Source organism: Patiria miniata, unplaced genomic scaffold (assembly GCF_015706575.1).
Source record: "Patiria miniata isolate m_02_andy unplaced genomic scaffold, ASM1570657v1 HiC_scaffold_20, whole genome shotgun sequence".
NCBI lineage: Eukaryota > Metazoa > Echinodermata > Asteroidea > Valvatida > Asterinidae > Patiria > Patiria miniata.
Window position 1 is genome coordinate 16,418,552 of NW_024037059.1, and position 23,891 is coordinate 16,442,442.

At 40.8% G+C, this 23,891-nt stretch overlaps 1 protein-coding gene across 4 annotated transcripts in view; it reads right to left on the minus strand.

The window, feature by feature from the left end:
• LOC119727596 (nuclear pore complex protein Nup98-Nup96-like) overlaps positions 1-23,891 on the minus strand; it is a 29,299-nt gene continuing 5,408 nt past the window's right edge. For 3 of the 4 annotated variants that reach the window (XM_038199545.1, XM_038199542.1, XM_038199543.1), the window contains 34 exons: positions 18,279-18,442; positions 17,044-17,151; positions 16,741-16,921; positions 16,361-16,518; positions 15,831-15,956; positions 14,873-15,020; positions 14,231-14,434; positions 14,023-14,092; positions 13,797-13,902; positions 13,448-13,528; positions 13,094-13,153; positions 12,770-12,874; positions 12,389-12,507; positions 11,973-12,077; positions 11,451-11,827; positions 10,954-11,093; positions 10,654-10,767; positions 10,325-10,420; positions 9,632-10,043; positions 9,390-9,491; positions 9,045-9,206; positions 8,453-8,731; positions 7,680-7,822; positions 7,038-7,275; positions 6,576-6,691; positions 5,996-6,175; positions 5,545-5,681; positions 4,793-5,119; positions 3,752-3,907; positions 3,068-3,197; positions 2,588-2,711; positions 1,877-1,995; positions 1,114-1,296; positions 1-805 (listed from right to left, as the gene is read on the minus strand). In XM_038199545.1, coding sequence (XP_038055473.1) covers positions 659-805; positions 1,114-1,296; positions 1,877-1,995; positions 2,588-2,711; positions 3,068-3,197; positions 3,752-3,907; positions 4,793-5,119; positions 5,545-5,681; positions 5,996-6,175; positions 6,576-6,691; positions 7,038-7,275; positions 7,680-7,822; positions 8,453-8,731; positions 9,045-9,206; positions 9,390-9,491; positions 9,632-10,043; positions 10,325-10,420; positions 10,654-10,767; positions 10,954-11,093; positions 11,451-11,827; positions 11,973-12,077; positions 12,389-12,507; positions 12,770-12,874; positions 13,094-13,153; positions 13,448-13,528; positions 13,797-13,902; positions 14,023-14,092; positions 14,231-14,434; positions 14,873-15,020; positions 15,831-15,956; positions 16,361-16,518; positions 16,741-16,921; positions 17,044-17,151; positions 18,279-18,442 — 5,417 coding nt within the window. In that variant the 3' untranslated portion in view covers positions 1-658. Of the gene's footprint in view, positions 806-1,113; positions 1,297-1,876; positions 1,996-2,587; positions 2,712-3,067; positions 3,198-3,751; positions 3,908-4,792; positions 5,120-5,544; positions 5,682-5,995; positions 6,176-6,575; positions 6,692-7,037; positions 7,276-7,679; positions 7,823-8,452; positions 8,732-9,044; positions 9,207-9,389; positions 9,492-9,631; positions 10,044-10,324; positions 10,421-10,653; positions 10,768-10,953; positions 11,094-11,450; positions 11,831-11,972; positions 12,078-12,388; positions 12,508-12,769; positions 12,875-13,093; positions 13,154-13,447; positions 13,529-13,796; positions 13,903-14,022; positions 14,093-14,230; positions 14,435-14,872; positions 15,021-15,830; positions 15,957-16,360; positions 16,519-16,740; positions 16,922-17,043; positions 17,152-18,278; positions 18,443-23,891 lie in introns of all 4 variants that reach the window. The other variant, XM_038199544.1, reaches the window with a different exon arrangement.

Consider the following 23,891-nt stretch of genomic DNA (forward strand, 5'->3'; position numbering starts at 1 on the left):
ATAATTTATGCGGCAATATCCTCCCCCAGCATCAGGTTTATTACTGTTCCTAAAGTCAGTATGGACTGGTGCAGTTGTCAATTAAGGAAACATTTCAGCAATCTTCGGATTTGTGATTCCAGTTGTCTACAAGTTTCCAGATGTTATCGTTTTCCCTACCGCATAGATATTTTACTCTATAAATTTGTGTAAGGAGTACTCGTTAACTAATATGATTTTTGTGTGTGTCATAGTATATGATATCATCTTGAAAGAACAAGTCGAGTGATTTTCATAAGACATTAGCTTACAAAAAGTGATTTTAAGAGCAAATAAGTTGCGCATTCACGTGATGCGATTGGTGAAATGTCAATGGCCACATACAAGGGTGTGAGTGACCACTGATAAATATAGCTGAAAACAGCTGAAAAAGGTGTAAACAAAGCTGAACTTTGGAAATCTCCTATACTTTTGAACACAGCAAGCGAGGGAAAAAGCTGAAATCCCAAACAAAAAAAGCTGAGATTTCACACCCCTGCACATACTTGGCTCATGCACAAACACATAGTGTCTTGACACGTGTGCTGGGCATACAACATTTCTTCAGATTTGTTTACAGAGTTCGGCACTAGTCTCTCATCAAGTGAATGCTGCAGTATGGACGACTTACTCGGCCCGTTCATGCAGTGAGTTCGACCATATAGCTACGAGTGAGTTCCCTAAGTTCTTGCAGACCGTAATCCTCAGGCATAGGGAGCTTACCGACGTGAGGTGCAAGCAGACGAGATGGGATATGCACTGGCTTGTCTGGCTGCAAAGATTGTTGCTGTAAAAAAAGATCAGAGAAGCAATGTTCATCTTGCAGGAACAAAAACATGCTGATTTCATGACAATGTAGAATTCAAGTACGGTTTGATGAGATAGAGTAGATATAAATTTGTTTCATAAAACCAAGTTTGTTACAAAATTCAAGCAGCTTTGTTTCCAACTGTTTAAAAGTCTGCACATATTTTTTTTTTAAGAAACGTGTAATCGTAAGTCATCTTAAAGTGCTCGTAACTCTGGGTCATTGAGATAGACCCCATTATTGATACCTGGATGCTTAATTCAATTCAATTTCATGCTGATTTGTACCTGTAGTGTGAGTACCGCCTTCATAACGTTGGCCGTCCGTTTGGCCATCTCAGATTGGCAGAGACGATCCTTGGCCGTCCTGCAAGTCACGCTACCAACACGGCTACACAACGAGGCAACGTCTGGGTAGAGTTTCTCTAACTCATAGGTGGTGGGTTCAGTGCGCTGTAAGTGATCTAACCTCTACAAAGAAATACACAGTCAGCAATCGTATCATCAAATTAATAATAATAAGAAAAAGAACATTTGTTAAGTGCCGGTGTAGCGTGAATATCCGACTCCATGAAATGTGGACTCATTGGTAGTACTGCGCACGCGTGAGTACGATACTATGGCTATTTTTAGGATCGTTTCGGGAGAGTGACTTGTCACGTGCGAGGGATCAACCAATAATAGGGGAATAGGGGTCCGATTTTCATAGGAGTCGGATTTTCATGTGACACCGGTATCCGCCTAAAAAGGTGCTCATGGGGCATTTGATACACTAGCAGCTCGGAAACAAAATAAATCCTAACCAATACATTTCTGTTTAATGTGGGATTAACTCTCCTTCAGACTGGATGATAGCTTAACCAGCCAACATCTCAGTACATGTTATGTTGAATCACCTTGCCTCAAACTGTACTGTATCAATACATTGTACAATACCAAACCCCAACACACCACATTCCCCAACAGTTTTTAATCATTTCTCTGATTTTTGTTAAAAGGTTTGAAACAAAACTCTCCAGACATGCAAGAGTTTACTTGGTTTGGATCCTACCTGTACAATGTTGATGAAGTCTAGGAAGACCTGCCCATTAGTGGCCCAATCCTGAATGGTGATGGATCGATCTGAAGGAACTAGCTCCTTGAGGAGACCCAGCAAGTAGTTGTAGTTCTCTGTGAAAGAATGGGATCAAATATTACAGATGTATGATTGTTTTTATTCATTTTTTAATTCAGGATTATGTGAATACTGTCATTTTTTTGAATTTATAACATTTGTATATTTACTTTGTCAATTGCAAGATTTTTCTTGCAAGATATTAAATTCACTGTTTTACACAATAGAAAATTGGAAAGGACAAATGACTGTGCTGTGGGAGTCTATTTGGTCTTGAGATGGACAAAATAGGTTGTCCAAATAGTTTATAAATTATACATTTGCTTGTTTAAGAAGCTAAAATCCGGCAGTCATAAACTCTTCAGTGACCACACACAACCATAAGAGGACACACAGACTCACAGAGAGACAAGACATGAGACTCACTACTGATTATAACATTGACTGCTAGGTGTTTGACAATGACTGAGTGACTGTCATGTGACTGTCACATGACTTACTATAATTGATAGCAATGGCTGATAGATGTTTGACAAAGACTGAGTGACTGTCACGTGACTATCACGTGACTGTCGTGTGACTTACTGCTAATGATGGCATCGGTGTCTAGGTGTTTGACGATGACTGAGTGACTGTCATGTGACTTACCACTAATGATTGCATCGGCTGCCAGGTGTTTGATGATGACTGAGTGACTTTCATTCCAATGACCAGCTTGAAGAAGATGCCATGCCTGCTCAGGATGACGACCTTCATACTGAGCGCGGAATGCCTGACAAGAAACAAATGAAATGAAAGGATATAGATTATCTTCACTGCCTTGTTAGAAAGAAATGTTAACTTAGCATCTTTGCTTTGGCCTTTTTGAAAGAATTAACGAGGAAGGAGTTACACACAAATCACTCTTTTGGTTTTCTGTCTCAAGTACGTCCCTAATCAGCTTGCTGTGCTCAAGGAATATGAACAATGATACAAGTCACTTACAAAATGGAAATACTTAATACTCATCAAATTGCTAAAATCAGTTATACATACCCAGGAACATTCTCAATAAACCGATTATAATATTCTCACAAGTCTATTAGAGAAAGAACTTTTAAATTTTAACAGAGGAACCCTGCAACTGACCTTCGCTTCCGAGATCCAAATGGGTGGAATGTGGAGTTGATTGACCAGGAAGCGCTCCTTGGCTGCGTTCTCTTCACTCCTCTTCAGTGAACATTGACGCTTGAGAAGCTGACGCACTATATACTCACGCCTGTAACAAACCAAGACAGACATCGTTCAATTTCAAATATTCTGTGCCAGGAATCTGTTTTGACAAACTTGACTTGGTCCACAGAGAATACTATCCGAGTCGATGGAATTCCGAGCCTGACTGGAATTTTGAAATTGGGTTTTTGATTTGTGATTATTTGTAGCTCGTCTTGATCACCTCTGTCTCGACGTAAGGAGACAGAGAAGCGCCAAATACAAGCCTGGTTGTTACTGTACGCACCACTACACCACCAGAGCACAATGCAATCATATGCACACTGGCCGGCTTAATTGGATGCGAAGACAAAGTTCATCTCTAACAAGAAAACTGAACTTAAACAAACACCACTCGTTATTTTCTTCTTTTTTTTACATCTTCTGTTGAAATGACATATGCTTTTCCCCTTTGATGTCAAAGAAAGCATTACCCAAGATGAAACTTCTTTTAAAAATACTTGTGCAATAGTTGAATTTGAAAGATGTAGTGTTGAAGCCAGATGTTTAGAATTAATATTTTTACTCTACTACTGCAAGAACGTTTGATTGTTCAGTTACCTGAAGTCATCTTGGATGTGTAGGAGAACAAACGCTGCCCAGTGCCACAGTCCTAGTGCTTCAAGCTGAGCGGCGTAGCTGGTATGAAGATGAGCTAGGTCTTGATCTGATAGATGGGTGAAGCCCAAGGCTTGAAGGGCTTGTAATACATGCCAGCTGAGGAGAAAAATTGCGCAAAAAGCTATTATTTAATGCATTACTGATTGGCTTATAATCTACAGTATGTCCCCAAAAAAGTGTCCGTCTGACTATTTAAAACAACTATACAAAAGCATGACGTCCTTTTTGAAAATTTTTAAATTGTGCAGATACTCCTTATTTCATTTAATTTATTTCAGTAACTCATCACTACACAATTGTCAATTGATAACAATATTTTTGGACACTGTGACCATGTTCCATGCCTTAATGAAAATTCAGTGTTGTGTTATGTAAGCTGTGTAAAATCCTTCATGTTGTGAAAAGGGCTGCAGTTGGGATTGGAATCATTTGCCTGACTCTCAGTCACCATGGCAAGACCTCGGTTTAATACTCAATGGCAAATGATTCCAGTCCCAAACCACATCAGCTTTTTTTCCCAATTTGTGATTATCTGTAGCTCGCTTTGATCACCTCTGTCTCGACGTAAGGAGACAGAGAAATGCCAAATACAAGCCTGGTCGTTACTGTACGCACCACTACACCACCAGAGCACAATGCAATCATATGCACACTGGCCGGCTTAATTGGATGCGAAGATAAATTTCATATCTTACAAAGAAAATGAAAGTTACAAAGAACACCACTCATTCTCGTTTTTTTTACATCTTCTAATGAATTGATATATTCTTTTCCCCTTGGATGTCAAAGAAAGCTCCACTCTTAATGAATTTCAGTGTTATGTTATGTAAGCTGTGTAAAATCCTTTATGTTGTGAAAAGGGCTGCGGTTGGGATTGGAATCATTTGCCTGGCTATCAGTCACCATGGCAAGATCGCAGTTTAATGCTCAAGGGCAAATAATTCCTATGCATTGCAAAGACTTCAAGTTTGTTCATGATACCTCAATCTATAGTCCAGCTGGTTTGCTGTGTGTGTCGTCGGTGCTAACACTCTCTCCAGACGATGTGAGCGATCAGCGTACAGCTTGACCAGATGGAAACACATATCCCTCACAACAAATCTCTCCTCCTCAACAGCCTCCCTCCAATCTTCCCCAAACTCCGCCCCCATGTCATCATCTCTCTCCTCTGGGTATAGGTCTGGATTGTTCTCCATGTATGGGGGGCGTGGTGCTGGGCAGTAACGACGGAGGGCGGATTGACCCAGGAATCCAGTCTCATATTCTTCCAGGGCGTCCGAGACGGAAGCAACTGGACTACAGGCATGCCTGAATATGTGAACAAAAGAAGAAGTCATTCATTGAGGACAATTTGGCAAAAATACGCCATCTGTGTCCAATATCATTCTGACATCCTGAAAAACTATCAATTGAGTTTGAGACCATGTGGACGCTCACATTAGCACAGTGACATACGTCCAAACCCGAATTAAAAGAAACCTACAACTGCATGACTGAAACTTTTGAACACACTTTGAACACTAAGATGGATATCAATATTCAGAATCACTTTTTTAACTTTTTTGGGAGAGTCAAACATTTTTCTGTTTGAACATAACTCCATGTGACTACATTCTCACTTTCCAGGAGCAGTTGGCACATGGTCAGTGCACATGGTCAGTGCATTTGCAGTGTTATCCAAAACATGTTTTTTGTGATGAAATCTGACTGTTAAGTTCTCCAGTCTAGCTTACCAAAGATGGACAGCGAGGGCTCTCTTCCAATCCAATCCTCGGCATGTATTGATAGTCCCGTGAGCTGACTCCAAGACTAGTATGCCGGCCAGCACAGCGTAAACACGCAGGTACTCAGGAGCCATGAACTTGTCAATCTGGAAAAACCAAACAAGACAAAATATCATTTAGATGTTTATTTTAAATAAAAACTACAAAATCAGCTGATCCGAGGAAAGTTGCATGCCTGAATGTAAAGTTAAGTAGCCCCTTTTCATTAAAACAATTATTTTTAAGAAATTTCAAAACTCTCTCTACAAAATATCAAGTAACATTCAGCAACTCGTGATGCTCCCGAAAATAATATCTCCTTTTTTCAGGAATGAGGACAAAAGTACCACACGAAAAGAAAATTAGAACTCTTTATAATGACATTTTCAAATCATACTCACAATACCAAAAATATACCTACCCCCATTTCATGCCAATCACCCAGTTGCTTAGCAACCAGCTTCTTGGTTTCATTGGTACTTCCAGCCTGAGCCAATAGGAGAGCCAGCCTATGGTCACCTGACCTCTGTGCTACTGCACATGCCTCGCCGATTTGCCTGCCAGTAAGGAGGGAGTACACTGCCTCTATGTGCCCCATGTCCTGGTAACAAGTTAAGCAGAGGAGTGTATTAGTACACTTAAATCAGACAATGGAACAATACGGGCTCCGTGCACAACTACCCCCTCAACGGTTACAACGGGAGAGTTGGGGGAGACCACTGGGAGGGACATTTGAACGCATTGCCAACAGCACTTAACCCTCACGCAAAGACGCTACAAGTTTGTGCACATTTGGAATAACATTAGTTTTGCTTGCACATGCGTAAACCAATACGTCTCTCCCAAATGGGGTAAGGAAAGTGCTCACAAAGTGCATAGAGTCAACAGATATACTGAGAAAATCTTGAGGACAACTTACTGAAATCTTACTTTCCAACAAAACCAATGTACACAGGCATGTTATTGAAGTTAATTTTTAAATATTTTCTGTTGGATTTTACCTTAAACTTAGCAGCTTGCACCTCTCTGTTGACATGTTGTCGTGAAGCTGAAGCTAACCACTCAGAGAAAGCCTCGCGTCTTGCCTTGCGGAAGGGATAACTATCTGGGTCCAACTCTAAAATTACATCAACACAGACAAATGAATAGACTAATTATAAAAGATATATTGTACTGCAACTGTAGTGACATCAACTGGCGGATGCATTCTAGTGACAGTTTGAGTTATTTCATACTCGAAGCTCAAGTTGGGAAAGGTAGTCTACAAAGTGACCCTCGTCAGTCAACATCATTTATTTGTTGAATGATGTGCTAATCTTCCAAATGCAAAACTGACACCAAAATTTAAAAGAACTTTGAAATCACTGTTATTAAATGCCACGTTCCGTATCTCCACAAAACAAAGAAATTGATGAAATCAGTTCATGATGTTTGTTCTCCCTGCTTCCCTGTGAGAGACTCACCCTGTTCATCTTGGTTAGGTAATCTTCCCCACAGCGCTACCAGGAGTTTCCAGACCAGCAAGCTATGATTCAATGTATCTTGGTCTCCAGTCAGCTTCTCCTGAGCATCTCTCAAGGCCGTCTTGGCGTAGTGATGCAGGCAATCTATGCCTCGCTCAGGAGCAAAGACTGGGGAGGATTGCTGGGTGGAGGCAAGGCTGTGACGAAGCTGGACGTCCAAGGAACGCTCATGAAGATCCTGGAGATCAACAGTAAAATAGTCAGAATTAGTAAGAAATATGTGACATTCTATGAAAAATCTGTTATTTAAGCTCCTCTCAAACAGAAGTTCTCTTTCAAACTGTGAAACGCTTTAAAGTCAAGTTATTTTTCTTGGAATATGCCTTCAACTACTTCAATGTTTCGGGAATGACCCTTCAATTTTTTTTCAGATTTAAGAAATGTAAGGTACCGCTGTAAAACAGCGGAACAAAAATCCTTAATCTTGTGCTAGGAGGGAATTTGAAATATGTGGTTGCAGAATGAAGAGTACTGATATTTTTTTGTCACAACCTGTAGATGTATTTGGTAAGCCTACAAGACAAGAGTTGCAAACACTTTAGGCTAGCACTGGTAGACTATAAACCTTTCTTAGACTCTTACCAAGACTTTGTTATCTGAAGCCATGAGATGAGGTGCTAGATTGACCCTCTCCATGGCGAGTGTGAAGGGGGTAGCATCCAGGGAAGACTTGGTGGGTTGCTTGGTAGTCAAGAGAGGAAATGCTGTCGGCTCCTTCTTGATGTCTGTAAAGAGAGAGAGGTGTGAGAAATCACACATTAATACTTGGAAGGGTTTGTGTCAGTTTAATAAAGGCATATAGGATCATTTGCATTTATCCCAAGAGTAACCAACTAGATTATGATAGAAATACTTACTTAAATAAGAAATTGTACTGGTACTAAACACACTGTCAATTATTCCGTCTGGCTTGCTGTCATTTAGAAGAAATAAATAATGTAGGTGATTTCCAACAATCAGTTTATTGACTGATTTGTTTGTAAATAAAGAGTGCTATCGATGAAATTGTGATCGAAAGGTCGTGCCTGGCTTTACACTGTTTTCTCAAAAAGTGTAATATCCACCGAGCTGAAACTTCAACAGGTTAGGTTTGGCACATTCTTCTTTGGATTTTGAGTGGTGTTATTATTGTAAACGAATAAAATGCATGAAAACCAAATGATCCTTTATGCCTATAAATTGGGAAAAGTATATATTCTGCAAATTTGACATTGGGTAACATGGTGAAATTTACTTTACTGCTACGCATGCCTGATGTACGATCCTGATTTTTAATTTAGCCTGGTAATTTTTGAAGTAACATTAGCCTCAATATATTCAACTGAAATAAAAACGAAATAAAATTATAATCTAACCTGGGACGCTCATGCGTTGTCCGACTGCCTTCCCAGAATGCACCAGGGTCCAGTTGGGTCCCCAGCCTACTCGGAATGACCTACTCATAACGAGGCCTGTATCAGCAATGCAAGGCACTTTACCACGGATCACTGATTGGTTGAGAGGTAAGATTGTCTGCTGGGGACGAGATCCAACCAATCGCGGCCCGGGGCGATCTTGGGTCATTCCACTTGGGATGTGGAGGGGTTGGGGTCCTGTGAAGGGTGGTGGGAGGGGCTTAGGGGCTGCAAAGTGACCTGTTGCAACAAGACGAGAAAACTTTTTGAAAGCAAGAGCAAAAGAATGTTGCAACAACAAACACTACTAGGTAAAAAAACCCAGATAATCTGGTAAAGTGGCACATTTTATATTGATTTACGGTTGCAAATGCTTGGTAAAATGAAAATAACAGTCATGATAGCCGAATGTTCAGTATAAAGTGGTGTTCATAGAAACATTACTCATAGAAATCATCAGAAGATTATTACATTCATCAATAAATAACAGAATAATGTAACATTGAGTCCAAAAACTATTACGCATTCTAGTCAATGTATTTGGTTGGCTTACTGGACATATAGTGATCTCTGCGATTCAGCATTTCGTCTTTGATTGTTCTGGGGATAGGGCTCCCTCTGCTGTCTGTCGCACCTCCCATCCCAGCTAGGTATTTGGCGGGACTACCAAGGGGGCGGGGTCTCCATACTCCACCTCCAAAACTTTTGTTCAATCCTACTGACAGGAAAACACGAGGGACGCCACCATGTTACTTTCAAGCTTTTTCACTTACAGAAATCAACACAATGAAAGCAACTTTCAAACATGAAGCTAATTTAATTTATCACCATTAACTCAAACTTGCTTAGTGATTAACGAACTTCAAACAATTTTCAAGTTATGAAATGGTTATCTTACCTCGCTCCTGGAAGGACTCTTCCATTTTTGGTGCGGGGGAGCCTCTGGATGGAGAGTCAAATAACGACGGTCTTGTCTGAGGGACTGGGGCTGATGTTAACCCTCAACAAATCAAAACAAAGTATGTAAGTTGTGTACATTGTTCAGGATAGATACATTTTTTGAATGCAAAGAACAGAACTACAAAGCACCCTATACTGGTTAGGAATGTTGACAATAACAATCAGTGAAATATAACTTACTGTAATCGTACTCCACTGGATCCTCATCAGCAAAGAATGAACCTTTCATGACTTGCATTCGATGAGTGTTCATCCCCAGGACATTGGCAAGCCGGTGGGAGGATGCAACAGGTTCCGCACTGTCCTCCTCCTCCATCTGGGCATTCAACAGCCTATCATCTTGCCCCGCCCCCAGGTCGTCATGGTGACCATTCATGTAAGGTTTAGGTGAGAAGCCTCCAAGGCCTCTCATTGGTGAATCTCTCATCATCTCCAAGTCCATGTCATCTCTCATTGGTTCTTCCTCCTGCTGGGAAGGGAACGGCTCCCTGGCCTGCTGACTGCCACTAGAGGGGGCCCTTGGTGTAGGCTGTTTGGAAGCAGGTTGCTTGCTAGGTAGTTTATCTGCTGCTGCTGGTTTCTGGGGAGGTTTCTGTAATCAAATCAAATTTCAGATCAATTTATAATTTCATGAGGTTTCCTCTCCAAGATTAAAACCAAGAGCCACATTCAATTTCTATTTTTTTTTTACAAAATAGAAAAGAAATGAGTACTATAAGATAAATCTTTCAGTGATATTGAAAAGAAATCACTGGTCATCCTGAAATACTTTTATAATGTGTCTGTCATGACAACAACTACCCAGATAGAATAACATTCAATGCACACAGTCTTAAAAATCTCCCCTATTTTATCATTTTGGAGTGCCAGTACCTGTTTCTGTTGAGTTTTCTGCTTCTTAGGATCTTTAGAGGATGGTTCTTCTTCTTCATCACTGTCCGACAATCCATACTTGGAAAAATGCTGGACCTACAAAAGAAAGTAAATGAATAAAAAAAATTGCCAGGACAACCCACAAATCATTGGCATTTACATACTGTGATCACGGAGCTTTATCAGTGTCATAACACAGTCGTATGTAGTGCCGATAAGACTGAGTGAACTAATGACACTGAGAAACAGAATAAGATAACAACTTTTTTCTTTCCTTTTTGTAAATCTTCAGAATTATTACTTTCTCAAATAAGGCAACTGTGACAAACCTGGAAGACCCACGAGCCGGTTTCAGGGCGGTATTCTACATACTTGGCTCCAAGTTTTATTGTTGCTCTCTCCAGTTTCTCTTCGTAGTTCAGAGCAATCAAACGATCCACATCCTAGAGAGAAGAAAAGAGGAAAAATCAAATCACCTTGTTTGGTTTTACTGCTCAAGATATCATCAGGTAAAACCCTGTATTTTCTAAATGACTAACTTTATTAAACTCAGTAGCAATATCTAAGAATGTTGAAGCCAACTTGTTAGAAAGTATATTTTACAATCATGTTGATGAGACTTGACTGACCGTGATGGGTTTGCGAGACGTCTTGTCAGTTGGCCAGGTACGATCCAATGTCACCTCAGCCTTCTTGTTGAGTCCCTCACCCACCGAGGGCTTGTGGGTATCGTCTGGGTACACGGTGATCTCCTTACGACGGAAATGAACTGTAACAGAACACGGCAAAATAGAAAACATAGTATAAAAAGCTCTTTTCTTAGGATTGTATAAAGGTTTGTTCTCTGAGAGGCACTACACCTTGTTCAACTGCTTAAGTTATCATACATGTGTGTTGCACTACAAATTGTGGTTTAATAGCCCTAACAGTCCTGAATCCTCCAATTTCAATATGATTTTGCATACCCCCTAGGGAGTTAGGGTTAAGGCTAATCTTTTGACAATAAATGAAGCATGAAAAACACAATCAACATAGTACCTAGCAAGCCTGGATATTGAGGTGGTATTACAATTGGTTATTTAATGAGCTCATGATCAGAAGGGTGAATCTAGGAAGCATAACTTACCGATTTCATCCAGGTTGATGCCAGCCAGGTCAGTCACTCCAGGGAAGAAGACGCTGCCATACCCAGCCCGTCCTATGGTCAGATCCTCCACGTATAAACACACCCTTCCACTGTCCTCATTGACCTCTACCATCTCAGCAAGCTCCTCCATGGATGGGATGGTGTAGTATCCCGCCCTGTGTAAGACCACACCCCCTGGGTGGGGAGGTGGTGTGTTCTCCTGATTGTCATCGATGTGGATGGTGTCGACTAGGGAGGACTGATCCAAGTCGCTGCCGGCCGATGACATCTCACTGGTGTTGAGATTGCTGGGTGATTTCGCTTTGACATTCAAGTCGGTGATTGTGCAGTCTGGGTCTTCTTGCTTCTTAGGATTGCTGTGAAGAAAATTACGAAAGAATCTCTTATCATTTTATGCAATCAAGCTTTTTAACTACTGTGTGGCGAGTGAGGGAGGTGCTTTACGGTTGCCTCACAAGAAGAACGTTACCTGCGATCTTTCATGATATGAAACCTCCTTACCTGGATGATGATGATGGGTTGTCGTTTTGAGGAGCCTGGGGTTTGGAAAACAACCGCGTACCTCCTGGTGTCTCCAAGACATCATGGCTGCTGGGTGAGGAGTCCCTTTGGCAAGAAATGAGTAAACAAGTATCAACATGTGAACCATCTGAAGGACGTGTTTACAAAGCCACTACCAACCAGAAAGTGATACAAATCTACCAAAACGTTCCATCCGTTTCTGACTCCACAGTCATCTCCTTTCCTTACGAATGTGACAGAACAAAACAAAAACAGAACTAAAGCAAATGTTCGGCACTATGTCATGATGGCTGGTGAAAATGAAGAAAAATGACAGCAATATTGAAAGGGTAAATCCTACTGATTATCCGCATTGGGAAGGTTTATATTGGAGAGGCTGTAAATGAAAGACTTACTGGGCGCTGATGGATCGTTTAGTTGTCGTGTCAATGGGATAAGTAGACATTGGAGACAGAAGATCTTCCTCCTGAGCCAAAGAACGACTGGAATTCAGCAAGTGATCACTCTCAGATTTCTGAGGAGAAAACAAAACAACAATCCGGATATTCCATCTGTTGTTCACATGGTCAGTATTTAATGACCAGGACTATGCTGGTCTGTTCAAGCTGAGTCACTGACTGATTTGGTAAGTCAGTCGGTCTGTCAGTCAGTCTGCTCGTCTGAAGACAATGGACTGGCCCTTCAAGTCAAGCAAAATCAATGGGTTTACAAGGCTTAGGTTTCATAAATCATCTCTCGTTTTTAGGGGAGGGAGGTGGAAGAGAAATTAGACTTACATCTTCCTTCTTCTTGATGACCAGTTTCTTGACACTCCTCCTTGGTACAAACATCTCAGAGTTGAGTGTTGGGTCCTCATCATCCAATCCCTCAAACAGTTTAGACTGAAAAGAAAAGAGAGAAATTGCATAATTTATGCCATAAATTCATGATAATTTGTAGACGTTTTTTTACACCCTTCGTGGAATCTTTCATACAAAAGCATGCAATCACAGGTATGTACCTGCTACTGTTTTCCTTACTGTTTTAATTACACGTGAATGGATAATTTAAGTTCGCTATTGAAACAAGAGTACTTGGGGATTTAGCAATTTGTACCGTACCTTATGGGAGACACCTTGCAATGGTTTGGGCCGAAGTTTAGCAGCTGGCCTGGCAGATACCTGGAGAGTGAAAACAAAAGTATTAAAAGAACCTTAATATTTATTATGGGCATTTATTTGAGTATTTCTGACAAAAGAAGGAGTGTCTTAAGATACATTTAATTGAAACACAGCAGTTTCCTGGTACAGTTTCAGTTAGAATGAGCTGATATGCAACATAAATGGGTGGGCTCTCAGTAAGAACAGGTGGTATTTTCCACACCCCAATGATTCCAGGTTCAGAGACAATCCAAATAAGTCTGGCATCATCAATTTTAGAGATGTTGGTCAACTGACACAGTTGAATCTATTTACCTTGTGTTGCAGTGGTGTAGTCAATGCTTTCTGTGCTGCTTTGCTTGTTGGCTTCAAAATATCCTCTCTTTTGTCAGAATCCTGGAAGAAAATTAATCAACAGAGAAAATCAGTACAAGAAACAGTGGCGAAAGAGTGAACATATGCAAGAAGATAGTTGGTTGGGGTTATGTAGGATAAGAATAACTTCAGAGTAATGGGGGTGAGTAATGGGGGTGAGTAATGGGGGTGAGTGATCGGGGGTGGGTAGGGGTGGGTGGGTGGGTGATAGTGGGTGGGTTTCAAGGGCCACTGGGGAAGTCAAGTAGGAAGGGGAAGGCCGGGGGAGGGGGAGGGGGAGGTTACTTACTGTGAGTCTATTCCTGAAGAGTGGATTATCTCCGTATGGTGAGTTGAAGATTGCTAGAAGCTGCTGTTGAGCCTGTGCATCTTGCACTGCCAGACCGACTGTAGGACTGCAAAGATAATGAACATGACAGTTACAAATAAACAAGATCACACAGATTCTAAACTCATTTCACAACGAAAACCCTAAGACACCTAACATCTGTTAGGTTAATGTCCACCAGACTTACCCTCCAATACCAGCCGTGTTGCTTCCAATGCCAAGTCCGGCTCCAGTCCCCAGACCACCACCTAGGCCAGCTGGGAAAACAATTCAATTAAAAAAAATCAGTATCCTGTTGAACATCCCTTCTGCAATCCCCTCACATCTCCCCAGCAACCCCCTCCTTTTCAATCAAAAAACTGAAAAATCCTCCTCTGGAAGCAATTTCAACTTACTTGTAGCTCCGAAGCCTCCTAGTCCACCCAGAGTGGATGGTTTACTAGTAGCGCCACCAAACAGTGAGGATCCAGTATTGGTGGTACCAAATCCCGTCCCTAGTCCTCCGCCTAGACCAGTGCCTAGACCTCCAAAGCCTGCCGTCGTTCCTTTGTTGCCAAAGAGACTGGTAGACTGGGTGGCACCCGTGCCAAAACCGGTACCTGTTGATCAAAAGGAGAAAAAAATTAGAGAATTTACTTAAGGATGATTCAAACTAACACAAACATTAATTGAAATTGTTCAAACATACCACTAAGAGAAACTGACTAGGCGCAGTATATTATTGTTTTAAAAGTTGAACAAAGAAATGACTGGGGCGGGGTTTGAACCTGTAACCTCTTGGTTTGCCAGTCTGGTGCTCTACCAACTGAGTTATCCAGCTCTGTGATAGCTCAGTTGGTAGAGCACCGGAACAGCAATCCGGAGGTCACAGGTGAGGTTCAAGCCCCACCCCAGATTTGTTCCACTTAAAAATGTAATTAAACTTCTAAGAAATGGAACACCTTCTAAGAAATCTGAAATGGAACACCTTGCAAATCAAACTCATTTCATGTTGAAAGGAATTCACATCCCAAGGCCTTTCTAGTCTTAAATCTTACCAAATCCTGTCGTTCCCCCGGTGCCCAGAGACAATCCAGTTTTGTTCTGCTGTCCAAACAGACCTGTGCTGGTACCCGAACCAAGGGTCAGTCCAGTGCTTGTGGTCGTGGTTCCAAAACCTAACGGCTTTCCAAACAAACTGCTGGACTGTGGGAAAAATCGTAAGAAACACTGTAAGAACCAAGGCAACGGATGGATTCAAAATGACCAACATAATGGAAAAATCGTACACATTTACTCACACATAAGAAGTACAATCACACTCAAGAATCAGATCTGTGACATTGATATTCTTACTCATACCCTCTAAGATCCTGCAAATTCCCAAGGGACTTTTCAAGTACTTTAACCCTCCTCGTCTTCTGCACTTCACAATCCTTCAAATTTTGCACAACCACTTTTGCCCATAGAGTAGCACCCACACTTCAAATTCCTTTCAGGTAATCTTCTGTGAAGTATGCATAACACTTCAAATCCCTGCACAATTCCTTTGTGTGGTCAAGCTCAGGACAAGCACGCAAATACTCTCCACCATGCTTTTTTGTATGCAGTGACTCTCTGTGCGACACAGTTACTTTAACACTTCATATCCCTTCACCTGAAACTGACCTGCAGGGTTTGAAAGGGTTTCAACTATTGCTCTGAATACTGACTTCCCACTAGGAGGGTTAAATGAAAAAGGTCCGCCAGCCACTTTTACTTTGAACAAAGCTGGATGCCCTTAAAAGTTTATAAACACCCAGTCTTCCGATAAGGGTGAAAAGTTTGCATGGTGAGGATAACAGCAGGGTAAGTTTGCGGAAACACCATATGAATTAATCTCTTTTGTGATATTAATCTAGAAACAGAACAAGGATGATTTTGAAAGATCTGAAAGTTTCATAGGAAAACACCAGTGCAGTAAGGGTCAACGACTCAAGTTCAATCGTTGTTTACTCCAAGTTTGTTTCAACATACCTGGGTTTGACCGAATCCCGTAGTGCCACCAAATGTGCTCCCTGTCCCAAACCCAGTGGTACCACTAGCAGGTGTAGAGCCAAATAAACTCATGCTTTGGGTTGAAGCAGGCTGACCAAAGAGACTCTGTCAGGCCAATGGGATATGATAGAGTGTTTGTGACTGCCACCAAAACAAGATGTCAAGATGTGAAATCTGATAATTACGGTATTGCCAAACATTTCTGAACAGGTGAAATGATGGCTCTTAGCGAGTAACATAAACCAGGTGAATACGACAAAGATCTTAATATCACTACAACATGTGTATATAGTGACATAAATGTACATTTCAAAAACAAACAAAATAATTACTCCAGGGTTGAAGGCTCAAATCCAATTCCATTTGCTTTCTTCAACCACACAAGCATTGGTTCATACTTTTCTGAGCCACTTTTTCAGGATGCAACATGTAAGAATTATATACATGAATATAAACTCTTTCAGACAAATCTTGAACATTCCTGAATTTTTTTGTGGTTTTAAACTTACCTTGGTTGCAGTCTGACCGAATGCTGAGGTTGACTTATCTCCAAACCCCAATCCAGTGCTCCCCGTTGTACCAAAACCTGTCTTCTGACCAAATAACCCTCCAGTCTGCTGTGTCTGCTGAGCGCCAAACAAACCAGCACTGCTGGTACCAAAGGCAGCTACAGAATTATTGAAAAAAATGTACTGTTATCATCAAATGGAAAAACTTGGATCAAGGTTTCCGTATTGAAAATCTTTCTAAAACAAATTATGTGAAAATTGAAAACATACAGCAAAAACAATGCATTACGAGCCACCCCCCAAAAAAAAGTATACGTTTTAGACATTAAAAATAATTTAAAAGACAAAAACAATTCCAAGATAAAACGTTAAATACTCACACTGTGTTCCTGTGCCAAACGTTGATTTATTCTGACCAAAGGTGAATCCAGCACCAGACGAAGCTGTTGGTTGGCCGAACAATCCACCCGCCTTATTGTCCACTTGGGTCATACCTTGACCTAGTAGACCTGTACTACTCGGTCCTTTACGATTGGCAGTATAGTCTTCCATACGTAACTCCTGAAATATTCAAGTAAGCAGAAACCTTATAATATTAAAAAATAACATTGAAAATTTAAAGTACATTACATTAATGCAACACCTAAAATATGCCTTAAAAATCAAAAATCTATATTTGATACCTCAAAACTTTTGTTTTCATATTCCTTCATAGCTGTGATGACCTGATGTCTTGTGTTGACACTGGTTGACTGTCCACCCTTGACCATGGTATCGGTGCTGGTAACAGGCTAAAAAAAAACAAGGGGAAAAAAATCACCAGCCAGTCTTTTAACTGCAGTGTTCACAAAATGTATGCAACCTAAGAAACTAATACAATCTGATAAAACTGTGTGCTTGTTCTTATTTTCCTGATTGGTATTTTTCTAATTCTCATATCATAAGGTTTGTTATGATTTATATTTTCTGCTTATGCAGCGAAAAGAAAACAGGTACTTTGTTTGCTCAGACACATCCAAGGTCACACTTCAAAATTCACAACTTATTGGCCAATCCGGAAACACTATCAATGGTATCACGAAGGCCCCCTTCAATTGCGAAAGCATTGTGCTAGCTATTGTTCAGATAATCCGTCACCAGGCAGTTGCTTTGTACAATAGCGTGCACAGTGGTTTCTTCATTGAAGGGGGCCTCATGAGTGTACGGTGATTATATGTTTGCTTCGTCTCTACTAAGCATTTTAGAAAAGAAGTGAGAAATAGTTCCATGCTCGAATCCCACGCTAGTCCGTACTCATTCCTTTAATCACAGACATGACAGAGAAAGAATACTATAATACATTTAATTCCCATGTACATTCAACCCTTGCGGCAAGTTTTTGACTCTACAACTCTTGAGAGTTTTTGTGGATTGCCATTTTCAAGTCTATCTGGTAACTGAAACGTGATACAGAGTGTTGACATGATGACAGTATATTACTAATACCACACTCATTTCATTTGATGTATGTGTCCCTTGTGCACAACCCACTAAAGGCCGACTTGGATCAGCTGTCAAAAACTCGGCAGTTGTTATAATTAAAAGCAGAACATTTGATCGGCTAACATTTTTTTTACCGCATGCAATTCATCAGTAAAGCCCAGGAAACTTTTCCTTTCCAACATAAAGTGAATCACACATCTGCATTACAGTTACAACATGAATACAATGTAACTACAAGTAGTGACGGAATTGCTTCAACTGTTAAATGTTATCTCAAAAATAGTTAAAACCAAATTAAAGAGTTGATAAACTACACATTGTGGCCATTCATCACTTTTCAATTTTTTCGTCTTGAGAGTAAAGCGTGGGATATTGAAACAAAGCTAAAATAGTAGTTTGTCTTTAAACACAGCTGTATAATATAACAACAACTCACGTTGAATTTGACAGTAGTTCCATTCTGGGGTGTGCCCCCAAACAATCCCCCACTCGCTGCACCAAATAAGCCCCCTGTTGCACCTGCTGTAGCCGTCTGACCAAAGGGTACTGTTGATGTGGTAGTCTGGCCAAACATACCAGTGGGGGCTGTCCCTCCAAACGCTACAAAGACAAGGTGGAGATAAGACAAGATACAAATGGAATCAAGAATCTCTTGTATGCACATTTGGGGAATGTGAGTTATTTCTTGTGAGTCTTGCTTAGATCACTGTGTTGAATGACTGAAACCTCAACAGCTGAAAGAACGCTTCATTTCATGGTTCAGCACTATACTTGTAAAAAAAAATGATAAGTTGACTACAGTGGATAGTATCTAATATTGTGGGGTTTTTTTGTACAAAGCGTACAATTTCGGATAAATATGGATTTCAGACAATTGATGAACTGATTTCCTTATTAAGAAACTTCCTTCATCATGTCCATCAATTTCCACTGGGGTTTACGAGGGATACATTGACATTCTCTCTCCCACCCCCTCCTCCCAGTTTGTCTATAGCTACAGGCAAGACATTTAGTGATTTGAACTAAGGCATAACAGACCACATCCCCTCTTGGGATGTCTTTGATGGATTCAACACTCTTATTTAGGGCTAAGAACTCAATCTTTTTATCTGAACCTGCCAACAGTTAGGAAATAAAAGTGGAAACGAATTAAAAGACACTATTTATCAAGAACGATCAAGACCATTAAAAGGGCAAAGATACAATAATGTAACTTAAATGTGCGTGACAAATGGTTAAGTGTTTCATCAAACGTGACAGGCCACCCAAATTGCAGTTTGGCACCCCCCTGGCTAATACCACAGTAACATGGGTGATGAGTCAATGAGCATGGCACAGTTTCCAGGGGGGTTACACACCTGCGATAATGCGTGCACACGTACATGAACGTTGTTATATCTTGTCCATCAACGGAGTGACTTGGCTGGGGGGCTCTAGGCGTGACAGCTAGTGGCTCAGTACTGAACCGCTTTCTGTCATTACCAGACAGGAAAGGAGCTACTACAACTGACTAGCCTGTCACTTTCAACGATTGGAGGGCAACAACTGGCCCTAAACAAATCTGGGTTGCTGTGGTTACATCTTCCTGGAGTCTCTACCATCATCGTGAGACTTGATGTTCAAGAAGTGACAGCGTTTAAAGGTTTTGTTATTAATAACTGCAGTGTCTTGAGAGTCTTTTGTAAGTTTATGCTTCCCCTTAGCAATCAAATGGACATCAGAATGCGGTAGAATTAAAGGCGTACTTCTCGTTGCACCATTTCCATACATCATGTGGCCCTTTGACAGTGCGTGCTATTTTCCAAACTTCTAAAGCATCCTCACTCTACAGGTTGTAAATGTTGATATCATTTCTCCAAAAACATTGGAGAACCAAACCTCTGTCTCTCCACTTTCATTTTCAGAACATTTTTTTTCCTTGATGAATCACAACTTAATCATCTTTCAAATCAAACACCTGTTTATGAACAAGGTATCCAGTCTGGTGGGAATAAGTGGGTAATGGGGGACTAGTTAAGGTTCAAGGTATGATCTGGCTCGTTTGTTTTTCTCTAAACTGGATGGATTACATACAGCTACTTTCCCTGCCCCCAATCCAGGCCAGTAGCCTTAGGGATTTAGGTTGATGTTTTTAACATGACAGCCCATTACCGGGGGTGTAGGCGTCTCATGCTTAATGTCAGTTTGAGACTGCAAGCACCCTGCTCCCTGCAAATAAAAACGCAGGGTGTTAGATGAATCTTCTGGTGACCTGCCAAAAATGTCCCAAAAAACCTGTTCCTGTTGACCTTTGGATTTTTAACCATCGGAGAGATAGAGATTTAAGAAATGATTTGATCAAGGAATTCAGGCCACTGGATAATTGTCAAGGTTAAGGTCAACTTGGGTCTTGTTCCTTGACTCCAATCCATTCTTGCATGATGCTGCAACCATCCTCTTTGCTTTACCAGTCTGCTAACGTCAGTAACTGAGATACTAAATGTTCAACTTGCCCTGTTTGTACATAACGTCAGAGTGCAAAGTGCAGGATATATTGGATCATGCAATATCCAGTTATCATTAACACATCTCCCATCAAGTCTGAAGTCAGAAGGATGTCTAAGTATTTCTTATACTTCACACGCGAATGTGTTATAATTTCGATTATACTTTCTTTTTAATTTGTAGAAATTGTGTATTACTTTTTCAAATTCCAGGCCTAGGCCTACTGCTTCAGGCCTACTGCTTCAGACTTAAGTCTTCAGATTTGAGGGACTTTCTCCTACACTATACCGCCGTAGTTAACTAGTGAGTGTGAGGGTATACACGCGGTGGTTTCTATAGCAGCTCTATACGATAAACTACGACAGCCACGGACTCTAGGGAACGTCGCAAGTATCAAAAGTGATTTATAGACCTGATGACCAATGCTAAGGTGAATGTCACTAAGTTATGACTTTGCGGATACTAGCGCTTTATAAATGTCCACACATATTACTGACATTGAGTTACATTAAACAGACACCTGTCAAGCCAAATTTAAACTCTCCCTTCCCCCACGTTTCAATATCTGGCATACTTTCTGTGAACTTTAAAATCATATCCAGAAAAAATGACAGCTGATAAGTGTAAAAACGGAGGCCACATGAAAGAAATCCTGCTGTTGTGAGGTCATTTACCCTGCAGAAACTTGGCGAGAAGGAAATCATGAAATAAGGACCATCAATTAGGCATGACAGTAATCAATATCAAGCTATGATATTGAACGCTACTGTATGTATACGCTTAATCGGTGAACAAACTTAGAAGCTATTTTGAGGTGGAACCACGTTTGCGTGCATGCCGCTCGTATTCTTAAAGACGAAGCATTTGGTTAACCCTGTTGGTGGAAGTGCGTGCATACTACCAGAGTGCAAATATGGTTCACTTCAAAAATAGCTTCTAATTTTGTTAGTAGAGGTATGATTAATTGGTCTTGCTGTAGGCTTGATGACGACAAACACTAAAACCTAGCTCAAAGTTTGAAACTTGACCTCAATGTTGCCTCAAAAATTAACTTCATGTTTATGAATTCATTCATGAAATACATGGATCTCCTTCCAAGTCAAGTAAGTTTTAAAATAAAAGACAAATCAAATGAAAACAAACTCTAATCCTGTCATTTTGGATCTAGACCATAAATTAAGGGTGTGCCCAGAGTACCCTACTGCTGACATCAGGAACCAGAGTTAGGGATCGGGTTCCCGTAACCAACTTTACAAATTACTTTAGTAACTTCTCAGACAATGAAAAAGAAAAGTTTTATATGCCATTTGTTGGGAATTTTCCAAATGAAAACCTGGCTACATGGAAAACCAAAACAGATTTCACGTTTATGTGCATTTTAATGCCCGACAGACGACGCTCGAGAAAGTTGCAGTTGACACCGTAAAGCTATAAAGCCCTTCAGATAACTTCCGGGATGTTGATTTATCAGTTGGGTTTCTTTTACTGGTATCTGTGTTTTTCTTCAATACCCGGTTCTCGTACTACCCGTTAATGAACACCACAACATGGGCATGCTTGCCAGTAAACACACCGGCTGATCAGAAGAAATATAAATGGATCTGCCGAGTGCTCTTGTAAAGAGCAAACCTTACATCCACCAGTCTACACTTCATACAGTCCTTGCCTCAGTGGGAATTTAAAGTGCCTCTGCAAGCCATGCTAGTCTTTTTCATACCTTGTCTTAAAAGGAAAGTCTATACGAGTGCACTGTGAAGGTGCACTCTATTGATATGAGAGAGGAAATTTTTATAGAAACAGTAAAAAAGATTCTATGGACTATATGACATGATATCTATTTGGTCTGTAGGCCATTTGGCCTCCATTATTAATCAAAACTTAGAATTCCCTACTTAAAAAAACTCAGCCTAGACTCAACCTTAAATCAAATACTGACATAGCCATAAACTAATTGAAGGTAATACGCAACATTTGCAAACATCATTATAAAATACCTTAATTAGCTATCAGTGAATAATAGAAATAGACTGTCAGTGAATTGGTTATACATCCATGAACGGGTGCAAGCCAGCTAGTCTGGTTCTCTGACCTGACAATTCCCTGACATCTATCAATTGCTCCGTTTTGACTGAAATAGGGTCAGGGAACCAAACTACAAGGAGAGCATATTTTTCTTGGTTTTTTCCCTTAGCATATATGAACACAAAACTTTAAACAGGTCAGTGTCACAATAATTATTTGCTCTAAAATACCAACCCCCAAACCAATCCATTTCTGAAAATTACAGCAAAAGCGAATGTTGTATATTACCATTAAATGTAAGTTTCAGGTAGGTTAGCAGATCTATGTCAATGTGAAAGCCTGCAGTTGCCCTTACCTGGAACTGAAGAGCCTGGAAAGTATCGACCCATGGCAAAAATGGGCCACAATGACATGTCCACCATCTTGGAAGAATTTGGATCAGCACAAATAAAGTGGGAAGATGATTAACTCTCTAAGACTTGAATGTTTCACAAGAACTTAGAGTTTGTACATGTATTGGATTAACTCGCCGAACTCCAAGTAATGGTCACAGCCAGCAATCTCCCCATGTATATTAAGTCATCAGCTAAGAGTACGTCATCACCATCTCTCACTGCCCAAATGAGGCTTTCTGAATGTAACGGTGCCAAATGACGAAGTGCAAACATTTTAGTGCTCAGGCAAGACGGTCACATGTCTCCAACCAATCGGCAATGGGGTGGGGGAGGGGGGCGAGGTGAAACGGTGGGGAGAGTCTGCTGACTCACCTGTCTCCGACACCAGTAGCAAGTCTCCCAAGCACCTGAGCGTACCCCTAGGGGCAAACTGCACGCTCATTGTTCCTCAGCTTAAAAACACCAACTTGGTAGATGGGATTTCAATCACGATGCACGCATACTGAGTTTGGCATATGTGAGTCGATCGTGAAAGAAACTTTGAGGGGGGGGGGGGGTAAAAGGGGGATCATGGAGAAAGATTTTGGAGACTAAATAGGGGTGAAAAGTTCATTTGATGACTGATAATGCGGCAGGATATTACAGAGGGGAAAGTCCTTTGAGGTATACTCAACACAGCCACGTGTCTCGTGTTCAATTTCACAGGGCTCTGTGACTCTCAGTGCCCTCCTGAGAAAGTTAGCTTGTCGAAGGGTGACATCCTCACTGACAGCAGGAAATCACTCTACTACTCTACGACGCCATAGGAATAACCAATCATGTGCCTCACTCCCCATATATCCCTTCCTAAGCCTAGCCCTTGAGTTACAGTACAAGCTTCAATCCCAACACTGCGCATTAGGACAACACTAATGGTTAACATCCTCAATTCAATTGACTGCGTATCTTTATCTAAGTGATGCCACCCCTGCCATTCCCTATTGGGTCTTGTCAATGTACAGCTCTAGGCACCAGCTATTCCAATGGTAATTCCGATTTCCAGTCAGAGATTGTACAAAAAAAGACATTCTTCCACTTTGAACAACTACTTCAGCAAATTGTCAGGAAGACTATTCTTCCAAAAATTAACAAGTTGATTAAAACCCTAA